General features: G+C 34.6%; 1 protein-coding gene across 1 annotated transcript in view; it reads left to right on the top strand.

Annotated features, from left to right (window-relative positions):
• Positions 1 to 17,972, top strand: part of LOC104537019 (sorting nexin-13-like) — a gene marked incomplete at its 5' end in the record, with an annotated part of 18,091 nt that extends 119 nt beyond the window's left edge. Inside the window, 11 exons of the mRNA XM_010179784.1 lie at positions 2,863 to 2,932; positions 5,596 to 5,735; positions 8,360 to 8,467; positions 9,350 to 9,460; positions 10,785 to 10,946; positions 12,158 to 12,229; positions 14,590 to 14,735; positions 15,675 to 15,743; positions 16,856 to 16,968; positions 17,435 to 17,678; positions 17,782 to 17,972. Coding sequence (XP_010178086.1) covers positions 2,863 to 2,932; positions 5,596 to 5,735; positions 8,360 to 8,467; positions 9,350 to 9,460; positions 10,785 to 10,946; positions 12,158 to 12,229; positions 14,590 to 14,735; positions 15,675 to 15,743; positions 16,856 to 16,968; positions 17,435 to 17,678; positions 17,782 to 17,821 — 1,275 coding nt within the window. The remainder of the gene's footprint in view (positions 1 to 2,862; positions 2,933 to 5,595; positions 5,736 to 8,359; positions 8,468 to 9,349; positions 9,461 to 10,784; positions 10,947 to 12,157; positions 12,230 to 14,589; positions 14,736 to 15,674; positions 15,744 to 16,855; positions 16,969 to 17,434; positions 17,679 to 17,781) is intronic.
• Between the last annotated feature and the right edge of the window lie 7,257 nt (positions 17,973 to 25,229).

Raw genomic sequence — 25,229 nt, 5'->3', positions numbered from 1 at the left:
TAGGGAAAGTGTTATTTAGTAATTTAAATTATGTACATTAGAGGTTTTACTTCATTACAGTTTAATTTCTGAAAAAGATTCTTGAATCAAATTGAAACACACATTAAGGTATCAGTTATCTGTAAGATAAAACTGTCTCTTTTGCACTTTCCATTGTATTTAATGAAATCATGCATTTTCTCACAGAAACTAATAATCTATAGTTAATTTATGCAAAGCATACTTTGGAGTTTGGTAATAATAGGTTAAAAGAAATCCTTTGAAACTGAAATCTCAAAGGATTAAATTAGACTGTAAAATGAGACATTTAACTAGATTTTTATAGGCTGATTATTGTTTTGAGTTAGGACTTGATTTGAAAACAAAAGTGTCTGGAGTTTATCCAAATATCAGTCTTTGTTTTCTAGTCTGACCAATTTCAGGTTCAATTTTTGGGTGTTTTTTTTTTAAGTAAGTTTTGACTGGGTCAATTTGTCAGAACCTTTTCTTTGTTACATGAATATACCTAAATACTTCAAATATGCTGCTGCGTGTACTAGTGGTTGCATATGTATGAAGAGACCTGCATACTCCTACTAGACTTTTTCCAAATAATTTCTGCTACATAGATCTTATTAGGTTTATAATGTTTTAAATCAAAAAATCAGATCACAGTTATTAAAAAGGAAAAATTGTAAAATTTTTTATGTTTCCTCCTTGCTTGTTTCTTCAGACTGTTTGTAGCTGAACCACAAGATAAGCAAGGTTCAGTAATAATGGTTGTGCATATAAGAGCATTTTTCAAAATCTTCTAGTTTTAGAAAGGCTTGTGATCTGCATGCAATTTCTTGGCTTATGTGATTCATAGGCCCTTCTAGTTCAGTTTTGGAGGAAGCTGTAGCTCCTTAGAAGTTTCAGTGCATTGATTGCATGCTTGCATGCAGAGGAATAGAGTTTATTTTGTAAAGGACTACATTTAACGTAAATGTAAATGTGTTTCTGAGTGGGGGTTGTTTATTTGGTTTGGGGGTTTGTTTTGGCTTTTTTTAAAGTGAATTTTTTCTTCTATTGTTTTCTTCTTTTCTGTGTTTTGAAATAGGAAGAAAAGGGGAGGTGGTCAGCTGATAAGCTTTACACAAACTCTTATTAGATGCAGAAGGAAAACTTAATTTTGTGATATTTTTTATAAATTTACATACAGTTCTGGTAACATTTCACAAGAGTTTCTTTTCATTGACCAATCTCTTAAAAAGATCTTTCAAATGTATCTTAAGTAGTGTTTCTAAGGGTGTTCTGACTTAGTAATATTTTATGTGTGGGCGTTTATCATTGCAGTGGCTCTTCTGGCTGGTATTTATCTGCTGCATTGTTTCATGTGGCCTTTTGAAACTAAGCTAGAAAGTCTTACAGCCTTTATCATGCACTGTTGCAATATAAATAGATATTTGCATGGAACACTTACATGTCTTGGTTTTTCTTCTTGTTGTGAAAAGCGTATTTGCAGAATAGGGCACTTACTATTTTTATAAAGAGCAAAGAACATTCTAGCAGAAATGCGTAATAAAGCTGTTTATACAGAAGAACTTTCTGTGGTCCATATTGTTCAGGGCTGTTCAGGGTTTTCAGTGCTTTTACAGGTGTTTGAAAACTAGTAGATTAGTTTTTCCTGGCTGAATTCCACATCAAGAGTAAATTTCTGTACACATAGTTAAGCTCCCTTGTGTTAGTCAGTTACATGAAGAAAAATAGACCTTGGAAAGGTTACATCAAAGGTCAGGGAATTTCTATACTTTTAGCTAATGACAATGCATTAAATAAGATTGGGTTGTGTTGTGATATTTTTGCTTTTTAATTAACTTGTGTTCTGTGGATATACCTAACGTTATTCAGTCACATAAAATATATAAACTCTGTTGTGTTATCTGTTCAAGTTTCAACCATTCCATTAATTGTTGCTGTATAGTGTCTTGCCACAGCAGTTTAGTGTTACCTAAAGTTTCCATTATGAAATACATTGCCTGCAGTTTATACTTTCACTGTAAGAACGTATTTTAAGATTATTTGGAAGAAAGGCTCAAAACTATTTTGAGGAAAAGTTATTTTACAAAAGTATCTTCTTAATTTCTGCCTTTTAATTTGGCACAATCTACTATATTAAAGTAGTAGGGCATATTTTGAGTGTATAAGAAGAATTGTAAAATATTTGTAGACTCTTGCAGATTTCATTTAAATAGATCCATAATCTGAGCTTTATGTACTGCTTTTGCATTGAGTAAATAGGATGAATTACACAGATGTTCCATATCCAAGACCTTGCATGGCAGCAGAAATGGCTGGGTTGAGCTTCTGGCAGTCATTAGTGTATGTCAACTTGAACCCTATTCAGTTATCAAGAAAAAAAACTGAACTGTCTAAGTGGCAATGAAGGGAGTCAGGAAAACAAGAAATAGTGGTGCCTTTAAAAAAATGCAATAGTACTTCAATGTTAGTATTTCATAGAAAACAAAATATTTAAGCAGTTGACTGTTACTTGTCTTCTTTGTTAACATCCCTTCTGCCTTGCTGATAGTAAAATCCTAGAGCTTTCAGAGTATCAATCACTTATTCAAGGTTCTACAAATTCCTCAATTCCTCTTATCTTTGGACACTGCAGTAGCACACCTTGCAGGGTAATTGCTGTCGAAGGGTGACTTGCTTAAGAATGGACTAGGTCAGAGACAGTCTCGCCCTATTTCCAACAATGACCAAAAGCAAGAGTTTAATGAAGGTTATAGCAACAGTCCTCTTCCAGTGAAACTTTACCAGAAGTAAAATGTGATGTGTCTGTGATCTTACTCTCTCTTGTCTCTTTCTTCCTTCTTCCTTCTCTCCCACACCCTGCAGTCTTTAGATGACCTTTCAAATGTCCCTTCTGATGAGACAGTTCAACTCCATGCATACATCTCAGATACTGGTAAGTGAATCTGTTATGATGGCTGCTTACATATTTTCCACCTTTTTTTTAATATTATAGGCCCTTGGAATCCTAATCTTTTCTTTTTTTTTTTTTTTTTAAACCTCATAAAACATTTGAATGCATATTTCCCATGGAGTCCTTGTAATGGAAATCCTTACAGAATTGTAAGGTTGTAGACTATCTAGGCTTAAATTGTGATTTAATTTTTGTTGTTTATGGTATTATTATTTTTCCTATTTCTGATGAATCATTCATTAAACTGAAAATTGAATAGCATTTATTTTAACAATTGTTTGAAGAACAGATTCTGAAAGCCATCTCTTCTTTTTCTAGTCACATAATTCTTGTCTGTTTACTTCTCATACTATAATATTTTCCACTGGATTTTGTACTTCCTTAATGACTTAGCTTAATTTAAGGTAGTGACTTCAGTCTTCATGGCAGTAATATTTTTTATTGTCTTTTGAAAAAATTTACCTAGTAATAAATTTTTTAAAAGTTATTACCTGAGAGTAAATAACAAAAGCTTCTCAGATATGATTTGCAAATACTCTAGTTAGATGAGATTGCACTGGATAATTAAATTGTGAACTGATCTTCAGATACTTTTTTTGATGGATTTTACTGTGCGATGGACTTGTAAATCTATGCACTTATACAGCAGACACTTGAGCTGTGAGCAAGATTTGACATTATAATTAAACTCATACTCAGCCTTGTGTGAGAGCATGGTGCAGTCCAGTCTTGTGTAGTCAGCCCTCAGAGAAAGGCAAAAACATTTTAAAATTTAAGAATTACAATGTTGCTTTTTTATTAAAATTTTCTGTGATACTTTTTTTTCTGCATTAGACTTAAAAGTTTAATTGTTTTGATCTAAGAGTAAAGGTGAACTTAGAACCACACAAGTTACGCTAAATTTATAATCTTGATGGCAAAAGCGTATTGATAACTGTCAGCGTGACTCAGTGAATCCATAATATTCCAGCTGAACCAGGCGATGTGTACAGGTTCATATTGTAAGATAGGATTAAACTGGGTGTCTTCTTCCTCTTCACCTCATGCTTGAACAAGAAATACAAGTCCCCATTTTCTGGATGCTCCAGGCAGTAGTGTCTGTATGCAGGCTCCTTTCCTCTGTCCATTACTACCCCTTATTTTGCTTGTGGGGTGTATGCACAATCTTCTCCATAACCTTTGAGGATTCACCTTGCTTTGTGTTGTGAAATAAATGCTGATTGAGAAGCTCTGACAACTTTGTGCCACTACCGTCCTGAAGTGGTACTCCTAAGGTGCAACTTAGCAGTGCCCCTGAGATGTGGTCTGGTGGTCAACATAAGTTTTGACTACTGGACTTGCTCAGTATCTGTGGGGCTAGGGTTTCCTGGCTCCATTCTCTGAGAAGTCTTTTGGCAGCATCCTGACCACCAGTTCTTTTATCTTGGGGTTCAGCACTCAACGTTTTTCTTTTAGAGAGTAGATGGCAAAGGAAAGATCCTCTGTGCCCACTGTGCCCCTCGCTATTGATTAATTCTTACACTGTCAGCAGCAGCCCCTACCCTAGAAGTGCTCCCTACCCTAAGTGCTGCTTAGACGTTGGCATTGTATTTAAGAGAAGTCAAGGCTGGAAGCACAACAGCGGCAGGAGCCAGTGATTTGTCAGTGAAAATGTATTTTATGAAGCATGGGTGCATTGAAAAACTCACAGAACTTGATTAAAAGCTATTTTCAGCTAGCCACTGGAAAATTATGGTTACCAGGTATTGGCTCAATACTTAGAGATACAGCATGTTACTAACTTAAACAGTATGCAGTGTAAACAGTATCAGTTCTAGGTTATTTTGTAGATTAAATGGAAGTTTTTGAAACAAACTATACTGGGAGAATTCTGATGGAGTAATGACAAAGAGAACTTACTTATTCTGTGTAGAACAAAAAGATGTCTGCTTCTATTTAAGATAGCTATCTGTGTTCTTTCCATTTATAAATTGAATTCTCCATAAAATGTCTGTGTGCGCATGTGTGTACACATACATAGTGTGTTATATATATGCACACACATTCAGAATACTGACATACGTGTGTGTATATAGATTCTGTTGACTTAAATAGTGTGGAGGGGTAGTTTTTACTTTACAGTTAATAATAAAATACTAGTGTTAATAACAAAACCAAATGCTTACAGCTTGCTAGCACTGCCTTGTATTCACAGATTTTTTGATGGACAAGCTTTTCCAATATTATTAGAGTACTTTGCAGACTGGAATTTCTTCTGTTTTCAGTTATCTTTCACCCCTATCTTGAGTTCTTCAGATTAAAACTATTTTTTTTAAAGATCTATTCGCTATTCTTAAAAGTTGAAACCTTTTCTGTTCTTTATTTATGTTTTGCATGTCAGTGAAACTTTTCTAACTTTAAGGCTGCTTAATCTTGCTATATAAGTTTGCATAAGTTTCTGGAGTGTACCACATACAGTGTTTAGAATAAAGAGATGGCTTACTCTTCTGCTTGCCTGTCCATTTTTGTCTCTCAAGTCTGTCATTCCAGACATTTCTTCACTTCACATTTGTGTCCTTTCGTCTTCCTTCTTTCTGTTTGTTCCCTTTTTTATTTTGTTTTTAACCTGCTAGTCTATGCTGACTATGACCCATATGCTGTGGCAGGAGTGTGTAATGACCACGGCAAGACGTATGCACTGTATGCTATCACAGTCCATCGGCGAAACCAAAACAGCGAAGAGACATGGAAGACATATCGACGCTACAGTGACTTCCATGACTTCCACATGAGGATCACTGAGCAGGTGATTAATCTCAAAAATCTTTAAGGTTTCTTTGAAAGGTGCTTTTTCCTGGTATGGCATGAGTATTGGCTTTCCCAAAAGTGATTTAAGATGTTACAGCACTGTTTTTTTTCATTAAAGTGTACTTTTTTTACAATTTATATCATACGTTATTTCTACTGAGCAATTTACAGGTGTACATTTATATAGTTTAGTACCTGATGGCTATATAATTGCCCTAATAAAAGGAAATGGAACTTAAAAAGGTTTTCCGTCCACCTCCACCTTTTGCTTAATTTTACTATTAAAAGTTTGCATGGAAGTGCTGTTGGTCTCAAACAGTGGTGTATTTAATTTGTTATATTTGTCACAGAGATCAAGAAATAAAAACTGAGCTTTGGAAATAGGTATTTAGGTTTTTGAATTAAATGTTAAGGATTGGTGGGGTCTCAAAAGGGACTGCTGTTGGCAGTTCACTGTACTGCTAGAAAATCTGCCTTTTATTACTGTACTTGTATTTTCAGACTCTTAACTGTCCTAAAACGAAGAAAAAATAGTGACTTGTAATTCACCAGCTGGTACAAAATAGAACCTGCTTATACGAAAAAGTGTTGAAAATGCAGTTCTTTTAAGAGGAGGGTGATATGCTTTTAAACCAAGCCTTTGGAGAAGTCAGATTTGGCTGCATAACCTTTGAACTAGTCAGAAGTGTTGGATGATATCTCGCTACTCTTATTAATAGAGAGGCAGAGAGAAGAAATTCTGTGTGGGTAGGTTAGCATTGTAAAGTCACAGCAGCAGTAAAATTTCAAAAGGCTTTATCAACAAAGCAAACATTCTATTGAATATTTGTATTAATTATAAACAAAGTCTGACTTTCCTTTGAATTCCTGATTGTCTTAGTGTGCCTTCAATACATTTGAAATACCAATTTTTATACTCCTCTTCAAATTGATTTTTTTTTTTAATTAAGTTACAGTTTTGAAGAATCCCTGACCTGTTGAAACATGAACAGGTTCAGATCTTGTAGTGAATTAATGTTCTTCTGATATGGAGCAGTTATTTAAAACTGATCTACCAGTAAATTACTAGAAAACAAATGGCAGAAGCAAGAACTTTCACGATATAAAAGCACAGAAATTTCTTGTTGCTAAATCTGATTTCCTTGAATTTACAGAAAATGGAAATGTTATCCTAGAATGCTGAGATTGCAAAAAGTAAAGAAAATTCCTGTGCTTCGTTGTAGCATGTCAGAAACTCCCAGCAGTTTTGTTTTGACAATAAAATAGACTTTCTTACTGGCTTTAGAAGCACAGGAATGTACTGATACACTGAACACCTTGCTTGTGTGCTTGTCTGAGACATTTTTATTGATATGTTAAAGTTTAGAATCTTTTAAATAAAATTAATACGGGGGGCAGGGATTCTTGTTTATGTTTTTCAGAGAAAATAGGTACTTGATCCAAAATGGAATTGAAGTTAGCTATATATAGGATCTGTGTGAGCTTTTTCCTTCAAGTACTAAATAGATTCACAGCAGTTTCTTTAGTCAGTAATGTAATAAATGCCATTTGAGGTAGATATCTATATTTAAGTTAGCTATTCTTTGCTTACATTGCTTCTGTTTAGATACAAGTATCCAAATAAAAACTAGACCATCTTCCGTTCAGTAATTTTCCCAGTGACCCATTTGCAAGGGAATGGGATTTGTAAGGTTGGAAAGAGTTATTCTTTGGTGCCTCCTGCAGGCCGTAAGCTTTGTGACAGTCCAAAGTTCTTAAGCTGTCCTTGCAGAAAGACACCTTGCAGGGACTGAGTGGAATCAGTCTCTCATTAATTCTGTATTTTTGTGGTCTTCTCTAGAGAAAAAATGATACAGCCTTTTTTAGGTTCTTGCTTAAAGTCTAGATACTATACCTTTCTCTCTTTGCTGCCTGGAGAATATTATTTATTATTTATAGCAAGTCTGGATTCTGTATATGGATAATACTGATTCTTCGAGTTTTATTCTGGTCACCTTTTTTGTGCATATTTAGCAAATATGTTCAGCTTTTTAAAGTGTTAAAGCCTTTTTCCCTGCCGCTTCCCTGGAACACTCATTTCTTCTGTAAAACTGGAATAGCAGAGGATGTGTCAACCAGTGCCAATCGGCGTCATTACCTGGAGAAAAGGCGTATCAAGCCTAGTATGATAATCTGTGTATGCAATCCACTCCAGGGGTTAAAAATTATTTGCTTACTAGGTTTGATCAGGAGAGGAGAGGGAAGATGTTTTAGAAAGATTTCCAGATTTCTTGGTGCATTCTCATAACGCTACTAACTTCTGCCCAAATAATAATGATAAATCTTGAACCTAAACCTTTTGCACACTATGCCAGTCTGTATTTCAAAAGTATCTTGTGTATTCAGGAATTAAACTTTGCCCTTGACAGTCCCCTGAGAGTTTTCATGCATTTGTTCTTGATGGGCTACCTTGCTTTTTAACTTCTCCAAGGAATCTGAGTTCTGGGCTTGTCACAGAAATTATTTGTCAGATGTTATAAGATAGATAAGAAGAAGTGAATACAATGATGTCTATAATTTCTGAGCTTATAGTGTGATTTGAAACTCTTGAAAACAGAACAAAAATAATATCTTTTTTTCTAGTTTGAAAATCTTGCAAATATACTGAAACTTCCTGGCAAAAAGACATTTAACAATATGGACAGAGAATTTTTGGAAAAGAGGAAAAAAGATTTAAATGCGTATTTGCAGGTAAGCTGTTATGGTTTTTTTGTTGTGGTCTTGGTTAAAATTCTTTTTTCTGAGAAGGAAATTTGATTATGTGTTTTTTGTTCTGAAAAATAATTGTCATGTAGGTGGTATACAGTCTTAAATATTATACTGTAAGGACTTCATATTATCTAAGTTTGCCTTTTCTTTGCTCTTTTGGTTTGTTCTTGGCCAGTTCTGTCACAACTCTGAGCTGGCGAGGTTCCGGCTGGGTTGGTTTTGAGCTCTACACCATTTACTTTCTTCCACCACACTCATGTTTGTGGTTACTTTCTCTGGTGCTGTTGCATAAGGATCGGTGTGGCACCCACTCCAGTGGTGTTGCGAACTGCACAACTTCTCCATTCAGATACAGCCTGTATCAGCCCAACTAAAGGCATTCAGTTGTCTTACTTCATAGGGACTTTCTGGTCATTTAGCACTAAAAAGTGTTGACCAACTCGATTGAAATGTTAACAATAAATAATGAAGATGAATAAAACATTGTGAAATCTGATTATTTTGTTTAGAGTGGGTTTTTTTTTTCCCATTGTGTGAGATATGTGCCCCATTTTTAATAGCAAGATTCTTTTTTAGTCACAGCTATTTTTTCTCTTGGAGTTTTAAAAGCAGTTTGAGTGGTTGTAAAAGTGTGTATTTTTCTGTGAGGTGCGATAATTAACGTACTAGTTAAAATTATGGGAATTACCAAGAATCTTCTTGTTTCCATCATGAGAGTACTGTAATGTTGGAATAAAATTTAGAGAATGAATGAGAAAATACATTGCAGGATGTCTTTGTGCATGGTAAACTACTACTAAACTGAATGATATGGCCGTTTTCATGATTTATTAAAAAGCACCTTTTAAAATTTCTTTTACTCAGCTCTTGTTAAATCCTGAAATGATGAAAGCTTCTCCAGCTTTAGCCCATTATGTGTATGACTTCCTGGAGAATAAAGCCTACAGCAAAGGGAAAGGAGATTTTGCACGGAAGGTAAGAATGTTGTGCACTGTCAAGGGAACTGTACAGCTTTTGTTAGTGTAGTGATTGCATTCAGCAGAGATGTTAAACTGATATTAAACGGCTATTTAGCACTTTCAAAACAACTTGCAAGTGAATTGCTTTAATGCTTTGTGAGTGGCAGAGTATCTGAGTACATATGGAACCAAAAATGTACCGGTTTTGTCAGGTATATTTATTTGTATGACAAGGAAATAAAATTTTTTATTTGGACATGGTGTTTTGCACCAAGTCTACTGTAAAATTGTGTTCATTGCAAGTTACTTTCTGTCAGGCATCTGTATTTTTTTTTTGTAGTCACACTCCTTCTGATTTCTTTTCTCAGTTCTTTACTCTGTTTGCTGCTGTTACCATGCTCTCCACTCTTCAGCCCAAAAGATGAAGTGCATTTCCCTTCAAAAGCAGCTGTTATGTATTTCACCATTATAACCATTAAGAGTCATTGGTCAAATTGGGAACTCTGAGCTGTGCATCCTTTTTCTTAAGCCACCGTAAGCCTCTTCAGACAAGTGATTCTGTGTTCAATGGACCAGTCTGTGTGGGCATCTGCTTTGCAAATAGAGCTATTTCTAAACTTCCTGTGATTTTTATATAAAAAGCATCTGCAAGTGTATTGTCACTTCAAGTTGTTGTTCTACCTATATTCCTTAAATATTTAACAGTGAAACAGTTAAATATTTATCAAGGTTTATGTAATGACTAAGATTTGATTTCCAGCTTATAAGGTTCTTCATAATTTTATTTTTTTAAGGGCATCACACTAGTATTTGTGCCTCTGTTTGAACTGAATTTCGAGTATGTACTGAAAGAAAAATGGGAACAGTTTTTGTTGAACTACTTTGTTTTTAATTATATTTGCCACAACATTAAAGCATATTACTCCAGTGCTGTTTAAGAGAGACACATTTCAAAGATGAAGAGTTGAAAGCAGAAGTGAAAAATCTGGAAGTAGGAAGCTTAGGATTGAGAAATAGCATAGAATGCAGAGGAAAAGGAAAATAAATTCGAGCTAAAAAAGATGAGGAAGGGGAAATGGAAGTGACTCAGGAAAACTCTTGAAGGATGTGCAAATACGTACGATAGCGCTGTAAGGAATGGAATGAGAAATATAAAGTGAATATAATGAGTAATATAAAGTGAAGCTGAAACTTGATTCTGTATTCTGTAATGAAGCTAAGTGATTTGAGTTGTTCTTTCTATTATTGTTCTCTGGAACAAGGTGATACTTCTCATAGTGTATTAATATACTGGTGTCCTCATAGATTATACAATTCTGGTTAAACATCTTCCCCTTCAGATGGACACATTTGTAAACCCACTGCGTAACTCTATGAGAAATGTATCAAATGCAGTCAAGTCTCTCCCTGACAGCCTGGCAGAGGGAATGACTAAAATGTCAGACAACATGGGTAAAATGTCAGAGAGACTGGGACAAGACATAAAGCAATCATTTTTTAAGGTAAGAAAATATTTGGTAGTTAATACATACTAGAAAATTAATAGGAGATTAGCTGTTGACTCACTTAACCTTATGTTGTGTGCACAATGAAGAGTCAAGTCAGTAGATAGGAAAGAAATCTGGTTTGCACCTACACCCTTTTAATAACGTTCAGCAGTCATAATACTACAAACATGGAGTTCTTTTTGCTATCAAGTAACAGATTTTAAGATGACATCTAGGACTACTAAAATGATCCTTTTTCACTTCATTCAATACAGCCACTTGAGAAGAACTATCTTTTATTTTTAACAACCATTCTCATAAAGCTAATTTGCTGCATCTGCTGCTTTCATTAGAAAAAACATGTATCTTTTGAAACTTAGCCTCTTTTCTGTTTATTCCTTGCTGAATTCTGGTTTTAATTAAATTTTCTTTCTGTCTTTCCTGCCGTCTTTCCTTATCTCTTGTATTCCTAAAATGTAATACCTTAGAGGTGGGGAATGGTAGCATGGCATGCTGTCTAGAAGTACTATGAAAGTAGTAATCTTCCTCACACGTCCATCTTACCTCCCTTTCCCTTGCCCCTCTCTTTCTGTTTGGAGCTGTAAGATCTGTGATCAAGGATTGTTCCATTTTGTGTTACCAAAACAGTTACATGGGGTAGATGTAAAACAGCCACTGAGATTAGTTAACCCTTAAACCACGGAAGGGAATAATAAATCTGTGGTGTGTGTAGGGAGGGTTGTGGGGGCTGTTTTATTTGTTTTTTTTAATTATTTGAGACAAAATTACTGTCTCTGGACTTTCTCATTGCTTGTAACTTACCTGGTGTGTGACAAGCAATGTATCTGTAGTTACACTCACTAGGAAGTCTGTGACTAGACAGGACCAGGCAGGACTGGGAAGTCCGTGAATAGGTAGAAAAATACCAGAAAAAAATATCAGTCCTGTATGAATTTCTGTGTTTTTCAGTTGAAGCATTAGACACTCAAGGAAATAGGCATGGTTTGTCTTAAAGGTGTTTATAACGTTGATAGCTATAGGAGAATACCCACAGGCTTGATTTGTTGGAAGATGAAAGAACTGCTGTAGAATTATCTGTGCTAGTATGCAAATCACCAAATGTTTAGTTTTTGTTTTCACAACCAAATTGATGATGAAAATTGGTCTGATTTATTGGTGTTCTAAAGTATTTTTTCCTTCATAAACTTTACATTTTTTCATTGTAGGTGCCTCCTTTGATGCAGAAAACGTATTCAGATCCTGAGCATTGCCGTGTTGCAGCACCAATTGATGACAATGTGAGTCTGATGTTTGTCCTTTCAAAGTTAACTCCTCTAAAACCAAATTAATGAGTTTTTTATCTTATGTTAAACTGTGTTTATTGTTTTCTGGTATTATACCAGGCACTTACAAACAGTTCTCAATTATGTAAAATGAAACTTCTGTGCTTCCTTCTAAAATTAACATCTTTGTTAGCAATAAAATGGTTTGCACAAGAGTGCAATAACTTAGAGTGCACATACTAATGATTCTTTGTTTTGTGGATATGGGGTTGTTTTGGGTTTTTTTTCCCCTCCTTCCTCCTATTTCTCTCTGTTAAAAGATAATATGGTAACAGGCTGTTAGCATAATTTCAATTGACATTTTATGGATTCAGATTTCTGATGTGACCTTTTAGGGGACACTTGTTTAATGCATCAGAGGTAGTGTTTGCTTTGTTTTTACAGGAAAAAAAAATCAGAATGTGTTCCTAAGTAATGAACTTTTAGTATATGAATGTAAAATGTATAAAGTAGTAGTATTAGAAACTTGAAAGTGAAGCTTAAGCTCTTGGTGTTCTCATAAGCTGTGGCATTTTGTTGTTTTGATTGAAATGTTGATCGTATATGTGAAAACAATTGGAAAAAAACTTTTATCTTCCAGTACGACAGAAGGGCTGTAAGATTAGCAGTGATTATATGCAATTTGCTATGGTCATAAATCTGCACCTGTTCTGCCCTTCATGTTTCAGGTTTTTTGGTCACATCAAAGCATTCCAGTTTGTTTTCCTGTGCATAAGTGCTATGGTGGCTCGGTATATGTGGTTTTGTTCAAATGACATAGCCTTGAGTTCTTATGTGTTTTCTTTTTCACCATTATTTTTCACTATATTAGACTGTGTAAGCTTGTAATTATAAGTGTACATCTTTGATACTCCTGAGGCTTCTGTTCTGCACAGGCAAAACAAAATAATATCATTCAAGTATATGAACAGCTTCTTTGCAAATATTTCATTGACATTCTGTAAAATGAATAGAAACTATGATTCTTGGTAGCTTCTGAGTTAACATAACAAGTGTTTTGGAAAGGCAGATTTAAAATGTTTTAAAACCTTTCAACTCTCAACTCCTTTTTTAATATGCATTGTTCACAACTTGCAGTCACTAAATCAGACAAAAAATGTGGCAGTTTGAATGGAATCTTCCATTTTTTGTTTCTTAAATGTGAAGAAGCAGTAATGTAAAAGTCAGGCATAGATCTATAGAATCCCCAGCTGAATTACAAATCCGCTGTCTGTGTTCCAGTTGTGTAGAAGATGTACTTGTGTAGTCCACAGAAAAAAAATAACCATGTAGCTGCGAGAGCTCGCTACTTCTTTCAGCATAGGAATAACAATATAGTGCAAAGTACTACTTTTCCAGGTATAGCTGTACCAGATTTAAAATGCAAAACAAAATTCTGAACATTATGCTTAGAATTTAAAAATCTTAATTAATAAAAGAGGAAAAAAACCCAAACCCAAAACCATCAGAGTAAGTTCATTCAGTTTTTAAGTAAAATTTGCTGCGGATATAGTAAGATTTTAATTTTAGCTTACTATTACAGAAAAGTTTTGATAATAAACAGAAAGTTTAAATAATTAATCAATCAAAAAATCAAATTGATTTGTTGTATTTGAGATAATCTTTAGCGGTCTCTTGTGCAATACAACTGTACCTCCAAATGCTATCTTTTTATGCAGTAGCTTAACAATATGTAGGTTTGTATCTTGGTATATAAACAGGCCTTGAAGCTTCTGTTGTTTCTACAAAAGAATTGCTACTAAGGTGAAAATCTAATACTTCCATACTTCAGAATTTAGTAAACTATCCCTGAGAATTTAATATTTGAATAACTGTTGACAGTCACTGCGAGTGTACACCAACCATCTTTGAAAACTTTTACATAGTTACCGAATCCTCTGTTTTAAGATTTCTATTAGTTGTTACACAAATTGGCTTACAAAAACCATCTTCCGTTAAATCATAAAATGATGATGCTTTTCCTAATCGGCAAGCATAAAAGCCCTTAATAGCTATGCAGATTGGAACAATATCTAAATAAAGGACTTCATTGCAGTGAAGTGTCATTGCTCCTAGGAGGTTTTGAATTTGGCACAGTGCATCCATAAGAAGATGCCAAAGAAAAGCTCCTTCTAGAGTTTTCATGTTAGGCAGTTGGAAGCACAGCTACCAAAGGAAGAGATCAGGGACAGGCTCTCTTTAGGAAATATTTACTTGTATTAATTTTGTTCAACTGTGGTGAATTAACTCTGTTTTTTCCTTATCTTAAAAATTCAATGAATTTACTCCTAGTATATTTTTAAGTTTACTGATTATTCTTTTCCTCACTTGATCAGGTGGATGACAATATTCCGCTGAGAGTAATGCTCCTCCTTATGGATGAAGTCTTTGATTTAAAGGAAAGAAATCAGTGGTTAAGAAGAAATATAAAAAATCTGCTTCAGCAACTTATTAGAGCAACATATGGTGACACAATTAATAGGTACTGCTTTTCTTATATAGAGCCATCATGAGAGTGAGACTATGTAGACTGTGTCTATAAAGCCTATTTGGTATTACTAAATTCTTACGGTATAGATCTGCATGCATTCAGCTTTGAAGAGGATTAATAAACCAAGTACAAATGTGGTGTAAAATGAAGTTAAACATAAAACATTGCTGAAAGACAAATTCCAGTAGCTCTCATATGCCAGAGAGCTTTCACAAGAGCTTTTACATAACTGCAAGAGTTCATGTTTCTGTGAATGTAACTTAATACTGATGGTGTCTGTGCTTTTTGCCCTGTGTTTTACACTAACTACGCTTTCTGTTAGTACTATTTATTACTTTCTGTGCTATTTCTGTTTAGATCTCTTTGATGCCATAAATTATACATTGGCACTATCAAATTATGTGAACTGTACTGAGTTGCTATGTTAAGTTTTTGTTCTTACACTTTAAAAGGTGATATTGAGCTGTGTGTATGTCTTGATAAATGAAAGTCAACATTTATGATCAGTATGTATCTCCTGTTAAAGATTATGAAGTAGCTACATACATAAATATGGCAATTTGAAATTTTAAGTAGGTTCTTTGCTTACTGAAGCAGAACTTGAAGAGCGCTGTATGAAGAGGAGAGCTCTACAAGTAGAACAATTATCTTATGCTTATGGGAGATGCAGCATCAGTTTTCCAGCCTGCCTAGTCATTTCCTCAAAAAAAAAAAAAAAAAAAGGCTTTAGCTTTAGGAGGGATCAGTGAGCTTAAATTTTTATCTTGAGAATCAGCGTTTGCCTTCCTAGTGTGAATTTTATATAAACTGCTTATGGAGTAGGAGAAAGCTGAAATTATACTTTGTTTGCCCTAGAGTGCTCTTTAAAATGCTATACTTATCTGTTCTGTTTTAAAAAATTAAATGAGACACTTGTTGCTTTGCTTTTAGAAAAATAGTTGATCATGTCGACTGGATGACATCTCCTGAGCAAGTAGCAGATGCGGTGAAACGCTTCAGGTATGTCTTTTACCGTAGATGTTAAATATGTAGTACTTGCCAAGTGATGTCTATTATCTGTGTATCCTTCCTAATCTTTTCATATGAGGAAATCACTATTACAATACAGAGTTCCAGTCGGAACATACACTGTTTTTTATGTGTGTTAAGTGAGACAAAGTAATAGTCACATGAAGAAGAAAATTTTTGAGTCTTCTCCTCTTCCTTAAGAAGTTCTTTGTTATCCAGTCTAGAAGAACTAGAGTATGGGTATACTTACAAATTTCATCATAGTACTAGATGAAGTGTCTTGTTTATGTTGATGAAGGCATGTGCATGCCTTGCCTTAAAAGGCAAACAATTATTACTAAAAAACCCTAGCTCCAAGCTAATGCTTCATGTGTGGGTTGATACTTTCAAACTTGGGCTTCAGTTCTGTTGTATCAAAGGCTCTGTCATTCCATTTCCTAAAAGTCTTAATGGCTTCTGCAATATTTCTGCGCAAAAGCACCCCCCTTTCTTTTTTTTTTTTTTTTTTTGGATGGAGTGAAAGAGAGAAAGTAGGGTATATTCTGTTACTCTTTAATAAAACTGGGTAAGAATGTGCACTTTTTGCTCAGAAAAAGGATGTCATTCACTGAGGCAAAATAACTTTTTAGACAGAGCTCTGTCTTGGATTGGGCTTTATACTAAAATGAAACTTTTTCATCTTGGCTTTAGCCTGTTGAAAGCTTAACTACTGTCAGATATCTAATGAAGCAATCAATAGACCTAAGCCACACTTTTTTTACTCTGTGGCAATAGAGACTGATTGGTAAAAGTAAATCTTAGATATATTGTATGTAACAACCTTGTGGTATTTGAATGGTTTTGGTGTGTAGTATTTTCTTAAAATTTTCTTTCATCTGATTCTTATACTAAAAAAGTATACAGTAGCTACTAATTGGTTGAGTGTATTGTACTTCTTGCTTTTGATTTCTTTACTGCCTTTTTTCTAGTACTTGAAGTGTGTGTTAGGTTGTGTGTAAATTAACTTTCTTGTATTTATTTTATGAAGTGGCTTTAAGGGATTAAAAAGAGCCTTTCACGTGATAAAATTTTAATGTATTTTGACAGATTTGCTTTTGTTACAGAGATGCTTTTTGGCCCAATGGCATTTTAGCAGAGACTGTTCCTCGGAGGGACAAAGCTATTAGAATGAGAACAAGAGTGGCAGGGAAGACCAAATTACTGGAGGTCATGCCAGGTAAGTGAGTCTGGGATGGTAGCCAAATAATCCTTGCCATATAATGTTACTGGAATGAATGTCAGTATTCTTGTTGACTGTTGAAATGTTGACATATGAACTGTATTTAAATGCAAGGGTTTAAAATTATTAAAGCACTGAACATTTTCACATGTACTGTGACTTTGTAATTCTTCTTAGAACGAGCTCATTATTTAGTGTCACCAGAGGATTTAAGTTTAGTGCATGAAATACCAATATTCCAATAAAGAATGATTTCCTATAAAATAACATGATTCCACACATATAGTGTGAAAGTGAAGTAATTTTCAGAAAATCTTTCCGCTGTAAGAGAACTTTTAGTTCAGTCATACTATGTATAAGAGGCACTCCAAGCTATGTAATTTGAATGACTTAATATTCAGTTTGTTTGTTTATGCAGAAGCAGAATTTAGCTTAAACTTCAGTGTAACTTTCATTTTTGTAGATGAACTGAAGCACATCATAGGCGCTGAGACAACACGGAAAGGCATTCTTCGGGTCTTCGAAATGTTCCAGCACACTCAACTGAATAAGAGGATGGTGTACGTGTTTCTAGAGAGATTTCTGGAAACCTTATTTCCACAAAATAAGTTCCATGAGCTCTTCAACAAACTGCATTCGCGGTCAAAGCAGATGCAGAGGTATAAGCAGAGACTACATTCTACTCAAGCGCCTTCCTTACAGAAAAGGTGACACTTCAAACCTGTTAAGCTGGTGTGTGTTTGTCCAGGACTAATTACTTGGGCAGATTCTCTGGGGCTTCAAACTCACATGCCGTTATTTCTGCACCAGTCTTCTAGTGTCACATATTAGATTATTAATGCATCTGTAAGACCTGTGGATCTTCTCATCTTCACTTGTAATTCAACCACTACTAGAAGGGTTTGTGTGTCTTAAATGATTTGGTGCGTTTTCATGCAACATTGAGAAGAATACTGGCCCAATATATAAGAATGCTGATTCTTTCCGTTCCTGAGTCGATGTTTTGCCAGCAATGAAAAGTGCCAGACTGTTCAAGTAAAGCACAACTGTGGTGATACAGTGGAAGAAAAGGATGTTTTGGCGCTGGGAGATAGTGCAATGTGTGAGAATCAGGTGGAATTGTTCTACATTATGACTGCTGAGGCTCTGTAGGGCGCTTTCAACATTCCTGTAAAGGCCAAGCTGACAGGAGAAGCAGTCTCTGGAGTAGCAGGTTCATAGGAAAGGGGAGAAATAGTTATAGTCCCATCATAAAAGTACATTTATTAAATAAAAGTTGAGGTAATGTGACTTTTATGCCACATTAACTTCACCTTTCATGTTTTGAAAAGTAAACTAACATTAGATCTGATGGGAATTTTAGTAAAGGCAGAGGTGCAGTAGAAATAAACCCTTTATTCTGAATACTCTGTAGCTTTAAGGGCCATATTCTGCTCTTATAGCACCTGGCATACATTTTTCATGTAACTTCAGTGGAGAAAGGGCATCTTAATTATGTTCAATTGGCCTATTTGAACATATGTCAAATTAACAGTTGGAGAAGGAAGGGGGTACATGTTTCAGAGAGGATAGACATCATGTTGGAATATGAGGAAATTGCACTAAGACACAGTTTACACACAACTCCCCGCTAAAATCTGAAACTTGTTTTGAGTGTAAAAGATGGATGTCCTACTTTAATTGAAAGATTCCTTACCTTTTAGCGTGTAAGCCTCATTTGGAAAAATGTTAGAATAAGTTGGTTTCTCACAGGTAAAAGATTTCATTAGTCATATGCAAACACTTGGAAATGCCTGAACGCATCTCAGTGTATATATGAAAATAAAAAAGGAGATAAAACTACAATATTTTTTTAAATAATTTTTTTATTTTTTGCATAGTGTAAAATTTTAATAAGAATTTGACATCAAGGCCCCACACCCATCTGTTTAGTTTCATTGAAGAATTTCTGTCCAATTAAAAATAAAGTAACAACTGAATAATCCTGTTTGGCCACAGCATATCTCATTTTGTGTTTTCTTTTCCATAGTTTCCTAATGTTTGAGCACCGCTATCCAAGTGAATAAAAGTAATCCTGTAGAGTCTGTTGTTTTTTTTTCTGAATGCTAAACACAGGGTAAGATACAGCTATTGATCAAGGATCCTTACAGTAATTTGTGTCTTAATGGGAACAAATGATCCTTTTATCGGAGGGAGAAACATAGACCTTTTATGAAAGCGTTCTAAGAGAAGACAGAAGGCTCTCAAAGGACCTAGTTAAATTGACTGAAGCCTCTATATAGATCATTTTTTCTCATGGACTATTAATGCAGTGTAGCCTTTTATCATACTACTTAATGATGATCATATTGTACTGTTAACATTCTCATACAGTATGCATGGGCTCAAGTGCACTTGGTTGTTTTTTTTTCTTTATTGCAGAACTAAATACTGTAAATGAAATCCCTTTCTTTTATAATCCCTAGGAAGACAGGGAACCCTTCCCCCTTCCTCTCTGCAGATTCTGTAGAAGCGTGATGATTAAGTGCTGTTGAATTTAACAAAATTCTTGAGTTCTGTGTGAAGTAATCAACATAACCAGCTCCTGTTGTTTACACGCCTGTATCTTCCTCCAGCGTCAGGGTGCTTAAGCATACCCGACATCTGACTGATGAGAGATCAGTCAGCAATTGTTTGTGGTGATATAGTAAATATATCATTGATCCTACCAAATTTAACTTGTCTTTCAAATCACTGAATTTGTTACGCAGTTTGAAAGTGGGAAGTTCAAATACTGTTTTGTCAAATCTGTGGAACCTTTTATCTATCTATAGGTACCATGAAAAATTACAAGAGAATAGTGATCAAATTTGGGATTTTTTTTTAATTATCTGGTGCATTTCTGTATAAAAATAATATCTCTAGGAATGTGAACTGAAAATACGCCATGTATATTAGTTGTTTTACTTAACGAATTTATTACATGTATACCTATACACACATTTATATACGTGTGTGCATATGTGTATATGTATTGAACTTTTGTCTTCTGTATTTAATTACAGAATGTGGCTTCCTAATTCAGTGGTGCCTGTTGGCTGGCAAGAATCACCAGAAATGTATATGTTTTGTTAAAGAGTTTGTATGTATCTTTATTTAAATGGTTTTCCTGTTGACGATTTAAAATACCTGCCCTGTCAACCCATGCAGCCTATTATTCTAGGAAGTCTCCAAAACTGAATGTTAATATACAGCACTTAAGTGTCTGGGTGTATCTTCTAGCCTTTGGGTGCTGTGACTGGCTGCTGAAAATTGTGCCATTGTTAACAAATACACTTGTTTTAGCCTTAATTATTTTTAAAAGAAAATGAGCAATTCAATTTATCACTTGGTTCATCCTCAAGCTTGTGCTGCTGGTGTTTGCTAGAACTAAACAGTAAATTTTAAGTGCTACCAGAATGTGTACCAAAATAAAAATACATGAATTCCACAATCTAAATTTTAATTTTGTGCAATATTTTCATTTAATGCATGTGTATTTGAATAACTGTAAAATAAATGAATTTTTAATGTTTTGAAGTCTAGGCTAAAAATGTCTTCTCAGCTGAACACTTTTGCATTCTGTTGTTGCATTAGTTTATTTAAGGACTTGTTTTAAAAGTCTTATTTGTTACTCCTTTGTTAATTCCCTTGTTCTCAGTGATCCTTGCTCGTCTGAGCAAAGCTCACATATTACAAGGGAAGAATCGAAAGAGCACATCTCATGAATATAGCTGTTATAAATTACTTGTGCATATCATTGTACAGTAAGTGTCAGCTGTGTGCCTAACTGTTCTATCGATGCTTTTTCCCTCCCTTCCCCTCCTCTCGTTTCCGTAACAAAGAATGAAGATGGAACAGGCTGCCATGGTCACTTCTGAATGGCAGAGGACTCTGAATTTTTTTTTTTTTTGGAGTTTGCATTTATGTTCTGTCCAATAGAAAGCTAAAAAAATACACTAATAAAGTATTAACAGGATTATTATGAGTCTCTGTTTATTTTTAAAAAGAACTTTCTCAATAGCAGGTACAAATGTTCCTTAAGTCAAAAAAAAATCACTAGAGATAAAAATACTGCTGTTAAATCCTGTTTAAATAAAACAGTCATTCCTTGTTTTTTAAACAGTTTATAAACTGATTTCACTTTTATCAAATTTATCTCTACGTTCATTTTCAACCAGTATTTGCAGAGAGTCTTGTATGTTAAAAGGGCATATGCAGAAACACTGGGCTTGTATGGTATAGGAGTTTTTAATGTTGAGTTTTTTTTACTCTAGCTTTTTCCCCTGGGTTTATTTTTGCAGCAGCTGGATCTACCATGGGAGCACAATTGTTACCCTTGATATATTTATTCCAGCTGTTTCACATTCATCAAAAAGATGTTCTGAGCTGCAGAGATGTTAGTGCTTTGGCCCTAGGGTAAAGGGTTTACTGTTTTCACTAACTTACATGGTTTTGCTCCAGGATACAGACACACCTCGGGAATTTCAATAGCTGATTGCAAGTTCTTATTTGATGAAGCTGTTAGCCTAGAATAATTTCATGGCAAGAAATTAACACCATTATAAACTTTTTAAAAAGTTTTTAAAATATCTGCCATTTGATAAGTGAAGGTAATATGTGTCTGCAATTTATTTAACTCTCCAGTCTATCACATTATCTGGTTTATGTTGGTTTTGATGTCTAGTGGATGTGTGAGGATTGCTGAAGTTTTTGTCAAGTTCAGTAGTCAGCATCACTCTGCATTGAATTACATAGCTACACATTTCATTATTTCTCTTGAAAGGAAGGAAATTGAATAATGAGAACAGTGAGTTAACTTTTGTGAAATATTGCAAAAGAAAGTTTGTTTTCATTAAACACTTGAAACATCTATGCCACTGCAGTTTCCACCTCGTGCACATGCAAATATGTTGGAGTACTTTTGTATTCAAATACCTCAAATAACTGTTTTCCATGCCGCATCTCTTTGAATTACTATGGCATGTTGGAGTTGGGACAGGCTGCATGGGTCAGATAAATTGTTTGATATCTGGTTCAGAAAGGGCTAACTGGCATTCTCATTCGACATTTTAGAATCAGAAGAGTACATGAATTAATTATGAGGTTGGGCTTAAGTTGAGAACTGGATTCTATTGAATTTGTTGGCAATCAAGAGAAGTAAGGAATGTAGCTTTCAAAAACAGACCTGGTCTTTATTATCATAAAGAATTTTACAAACAAGTCTGGAGCAGTCTTTTGAGTCTGTCCTCTGAGTTTTCTCAGCTTGAGGTCTAGAAATATGCTAATTCTGAATTAAGAGAGAATGATGGAATTTTCTGTTACCAACTTAATGGAGTTTTAGGTAAGAGATTCTGATAAAACTGTGAGAATTGGGAGTGCTCTTGTTTGGAACACATGGAAGATGGTTGTGCAAGTTACTTCTTGTTCCATGCACAGAAAGCCAGAACTTGAAAGAAACTTCTACTTTTTTAGTTCTTAAAATAGCCAGCCAGTACTAGGATGGGTACAAAACTTCCTTTGCACAAGTCATCTCATATGAGCAAGCAAGAGGTTAGAATTTGACTATCAAAGACAGTGTTTTCCTTTTTGTTTTCAAGGACTTAATACAAAACATTCCTTTATAATCTATGTAAAAACCCAGGAGGTATTTTGGGGAGAAAAGTATTGGGTAATTATATCTGAGTAAAGTGAAACTGGAATGTGATGCAATTTGGAATTCACCAGTTTTGCTGACTTCATGCAGTGTCATGTAATGGAAACATGGGTCCAAGGTTCTCCTGTATATCAAATATAGAAGGAAAATTAAGATACATTTCTTATTTGTTTTCAGTAGTACTGATATTACCAAGAATGTAGTCTAAGGAGTGTGTCTTCTTGAGCTGTAAGAAGTGTAGCGATACTCAGTAGACAACTGTTTGTGTAATTGGACTTTTTTGGCTTTGACAGTATTGGAGACAGGAGTAAAATTCATAGATGAGGCGACAGAGGATATCAAGTAGTCTTCGTTCCAAATAAAGCAGTCATTTATTGAAGTAGGAATACATAAACAGAATTACTTGAGTAGTCACTTGATTTCTTAAGTTAAACTTTTGGTATTATGGTACTTTAGATTGCAAGATTTTTGTTGTGGCAAAGGCTGTGTGATGATTCAAACACTGGAATCACTTGCACGGTAATGTTAGCAGGTTGTCATAACAGATTATCATTGGCTTGGATGGGCTCGAGTGCAGGTGGATACCAAACAGGAAAGCATTTGTCTGTTTTTTTCTGACTGTAATGGAGGAGACAACTTTCCACAGAAAACAAACAAACAGAAATACCAAACACCTGACCAAATAGAAACTGATTAAAGTAGTATGTAAAGAGATGCCACTGTCAAGAATCTGTCTTTAAACTCGTATTAAAATACTTTCTTTTTTCTCTCTCTCTGTGCTGTTGCTGCCACTATTGACTTGGAACTGGTTGAAATGATTCATTATTTACTTGCTGGGAAGAGTAATAGCATGACTATTTAATCTCTAAAGTGTAATTCACTACAATTTGTAGAATTGATGCATAAAACTGTTCTTAGCAATTTTCTTTATAATAAGGTTTCCTGTAATCAAGATAAGGGAAGAATTTGAAGGAATCTGTATGGGCAGTTAGCAAAGGGAGGTCTTACATTTGAGTGGTTTGATGGACTCTTTGTCTCACTGGGATCTGTGTGATCTAAGGTCTCTCTCATCTTCTCTCCATTCTGCATAGCATGTTGAATTGAGAATACTGGATAAGGAGGAATGTGATAATATTAGGGGACACATTTCAAATTCACAAGAATATTTCTGTAGAGAAAATAAAATAGAAACACAGCTGAATTCAGCTGGCTTAGTTGTATCAGCATTAGTTTTAGCTTCTAATCCAGAACTAGAATATTGCTCTCTGTAATAAAGGTGTGCACTTTTGTGGTCACTATAACTTACAGGATTGTGGACTAGAATTAACAAGAATTCATAAGAGGCTAACTTTTAGAAGTTACTTTAACTGAAAACTATTGAGCTGATTTATTTTATGCCAAATCAAGTGATGATTTACTCAACTGAAAGAGATGTGCTCTCACAATGGGTCAGAAAACAAACAGTAAAACTTTGCACCCATTTAGTAACAGCATGTGAAGGACGATATTCTCACTGTGCCCATTAGCTTACAGAATTTAATAAGCTGGCAAGAAAGCACTGCAGAAATAAAATTGAGATGGGTCAGAAATAACCCTCAACTTCAGAATTATTTTGGAAGCTTAAGTAAAAAACCCACCAACCTCCCTTCCCACCCCAACACTTTAAGCTTTCACACGGCTTTTATCAGTTAGACTGTGAATAATTGAACTTTGCAGTTTGTGAATGGTGGTTTCTTTACTGGTCTATTAATTTTTTTGTGCATCTCTAATATTGTGTGCATTCTGAAATAAACATTTCATATCAGAGAAATAATATTTCACAAGGAATACTCTTGTTTCCTTTCCCATAAACTCTTTGGATTTTTTACCACAGATTGAGAGAATTACTCTCCAAATAAACTGCATAGTCTTTGATCACATAAAAAAAATAAGATAAATCTGTTGGCCAGTCACCTTAGCCAGAAATTATATTTGTCTTTTCATTAAAAGACAAACGTGATGAAGTAGCACCACTAGGAACGGTCAGAGGAAATGTACAGTTTTTCTCTGATTAATTTGTTTTCCAATCAGCAAATTTCATGTTCCTTTTTCCAAGAAGTAAAACAAGGAGTTCAAAAATATAAACCATGGCCACCTTTTAAAACATTAGGTTTTTTATAGTTCATATAAAATTTTATATATTTACATATATGTAGCAATACAAAGTATTAAGTACAAACAGATCCTTGTGTCAATCTTTTGAGGAACTTCACAATTTTAAAATTTAATATGGAGAAACAGATTTATGCTTTTGATTTTTTCCTTTAAAAATAAAATATGACAATGTTAATGTCTGTTTTGAAGTCTTCGTTTTCATTTATCATTTTCTTGATTTTTTTATTTTCAATTTAATCATTTATATTTGCAACTAACCCTTACATCCGAAGTGACTAAAAAAAACCTGGTGTGCATTTGCATGTCTTTTTTCAGTGACACTGAAAATTTTCTGATACTTGGAACGTGAACTTCCTCTTGAAGCATGGACATTGTAAACACCTTTTTGGGAAGTGGTGCCATGGATCCATGCATTGCTCAAACAGCGTTG

Source organism: Mesitornis unicolor, unplaced genomic scaffold (genome assembly GCF_000695765.1).
Source record: "Mesitornis unicolor isolate BGI_N332 unplaced genomic scaffold, ASM69576v1 scaffold48122, whole genome shotgun sequence".
In the NCBI taxonomy this organism is placed as follows: domain Eukaryota; kingdom Metazoa; phylum Chordata; class Aves; order Mesitornithiformes; family Mesitornithidae; genus Mesitornis; species Mesitornis unicolor.
The sequence above is the reverse complement of the archived record's forward strand: the minus strand, read 5'-3'. Positions and strand labels throughout refer to the sequence as shown.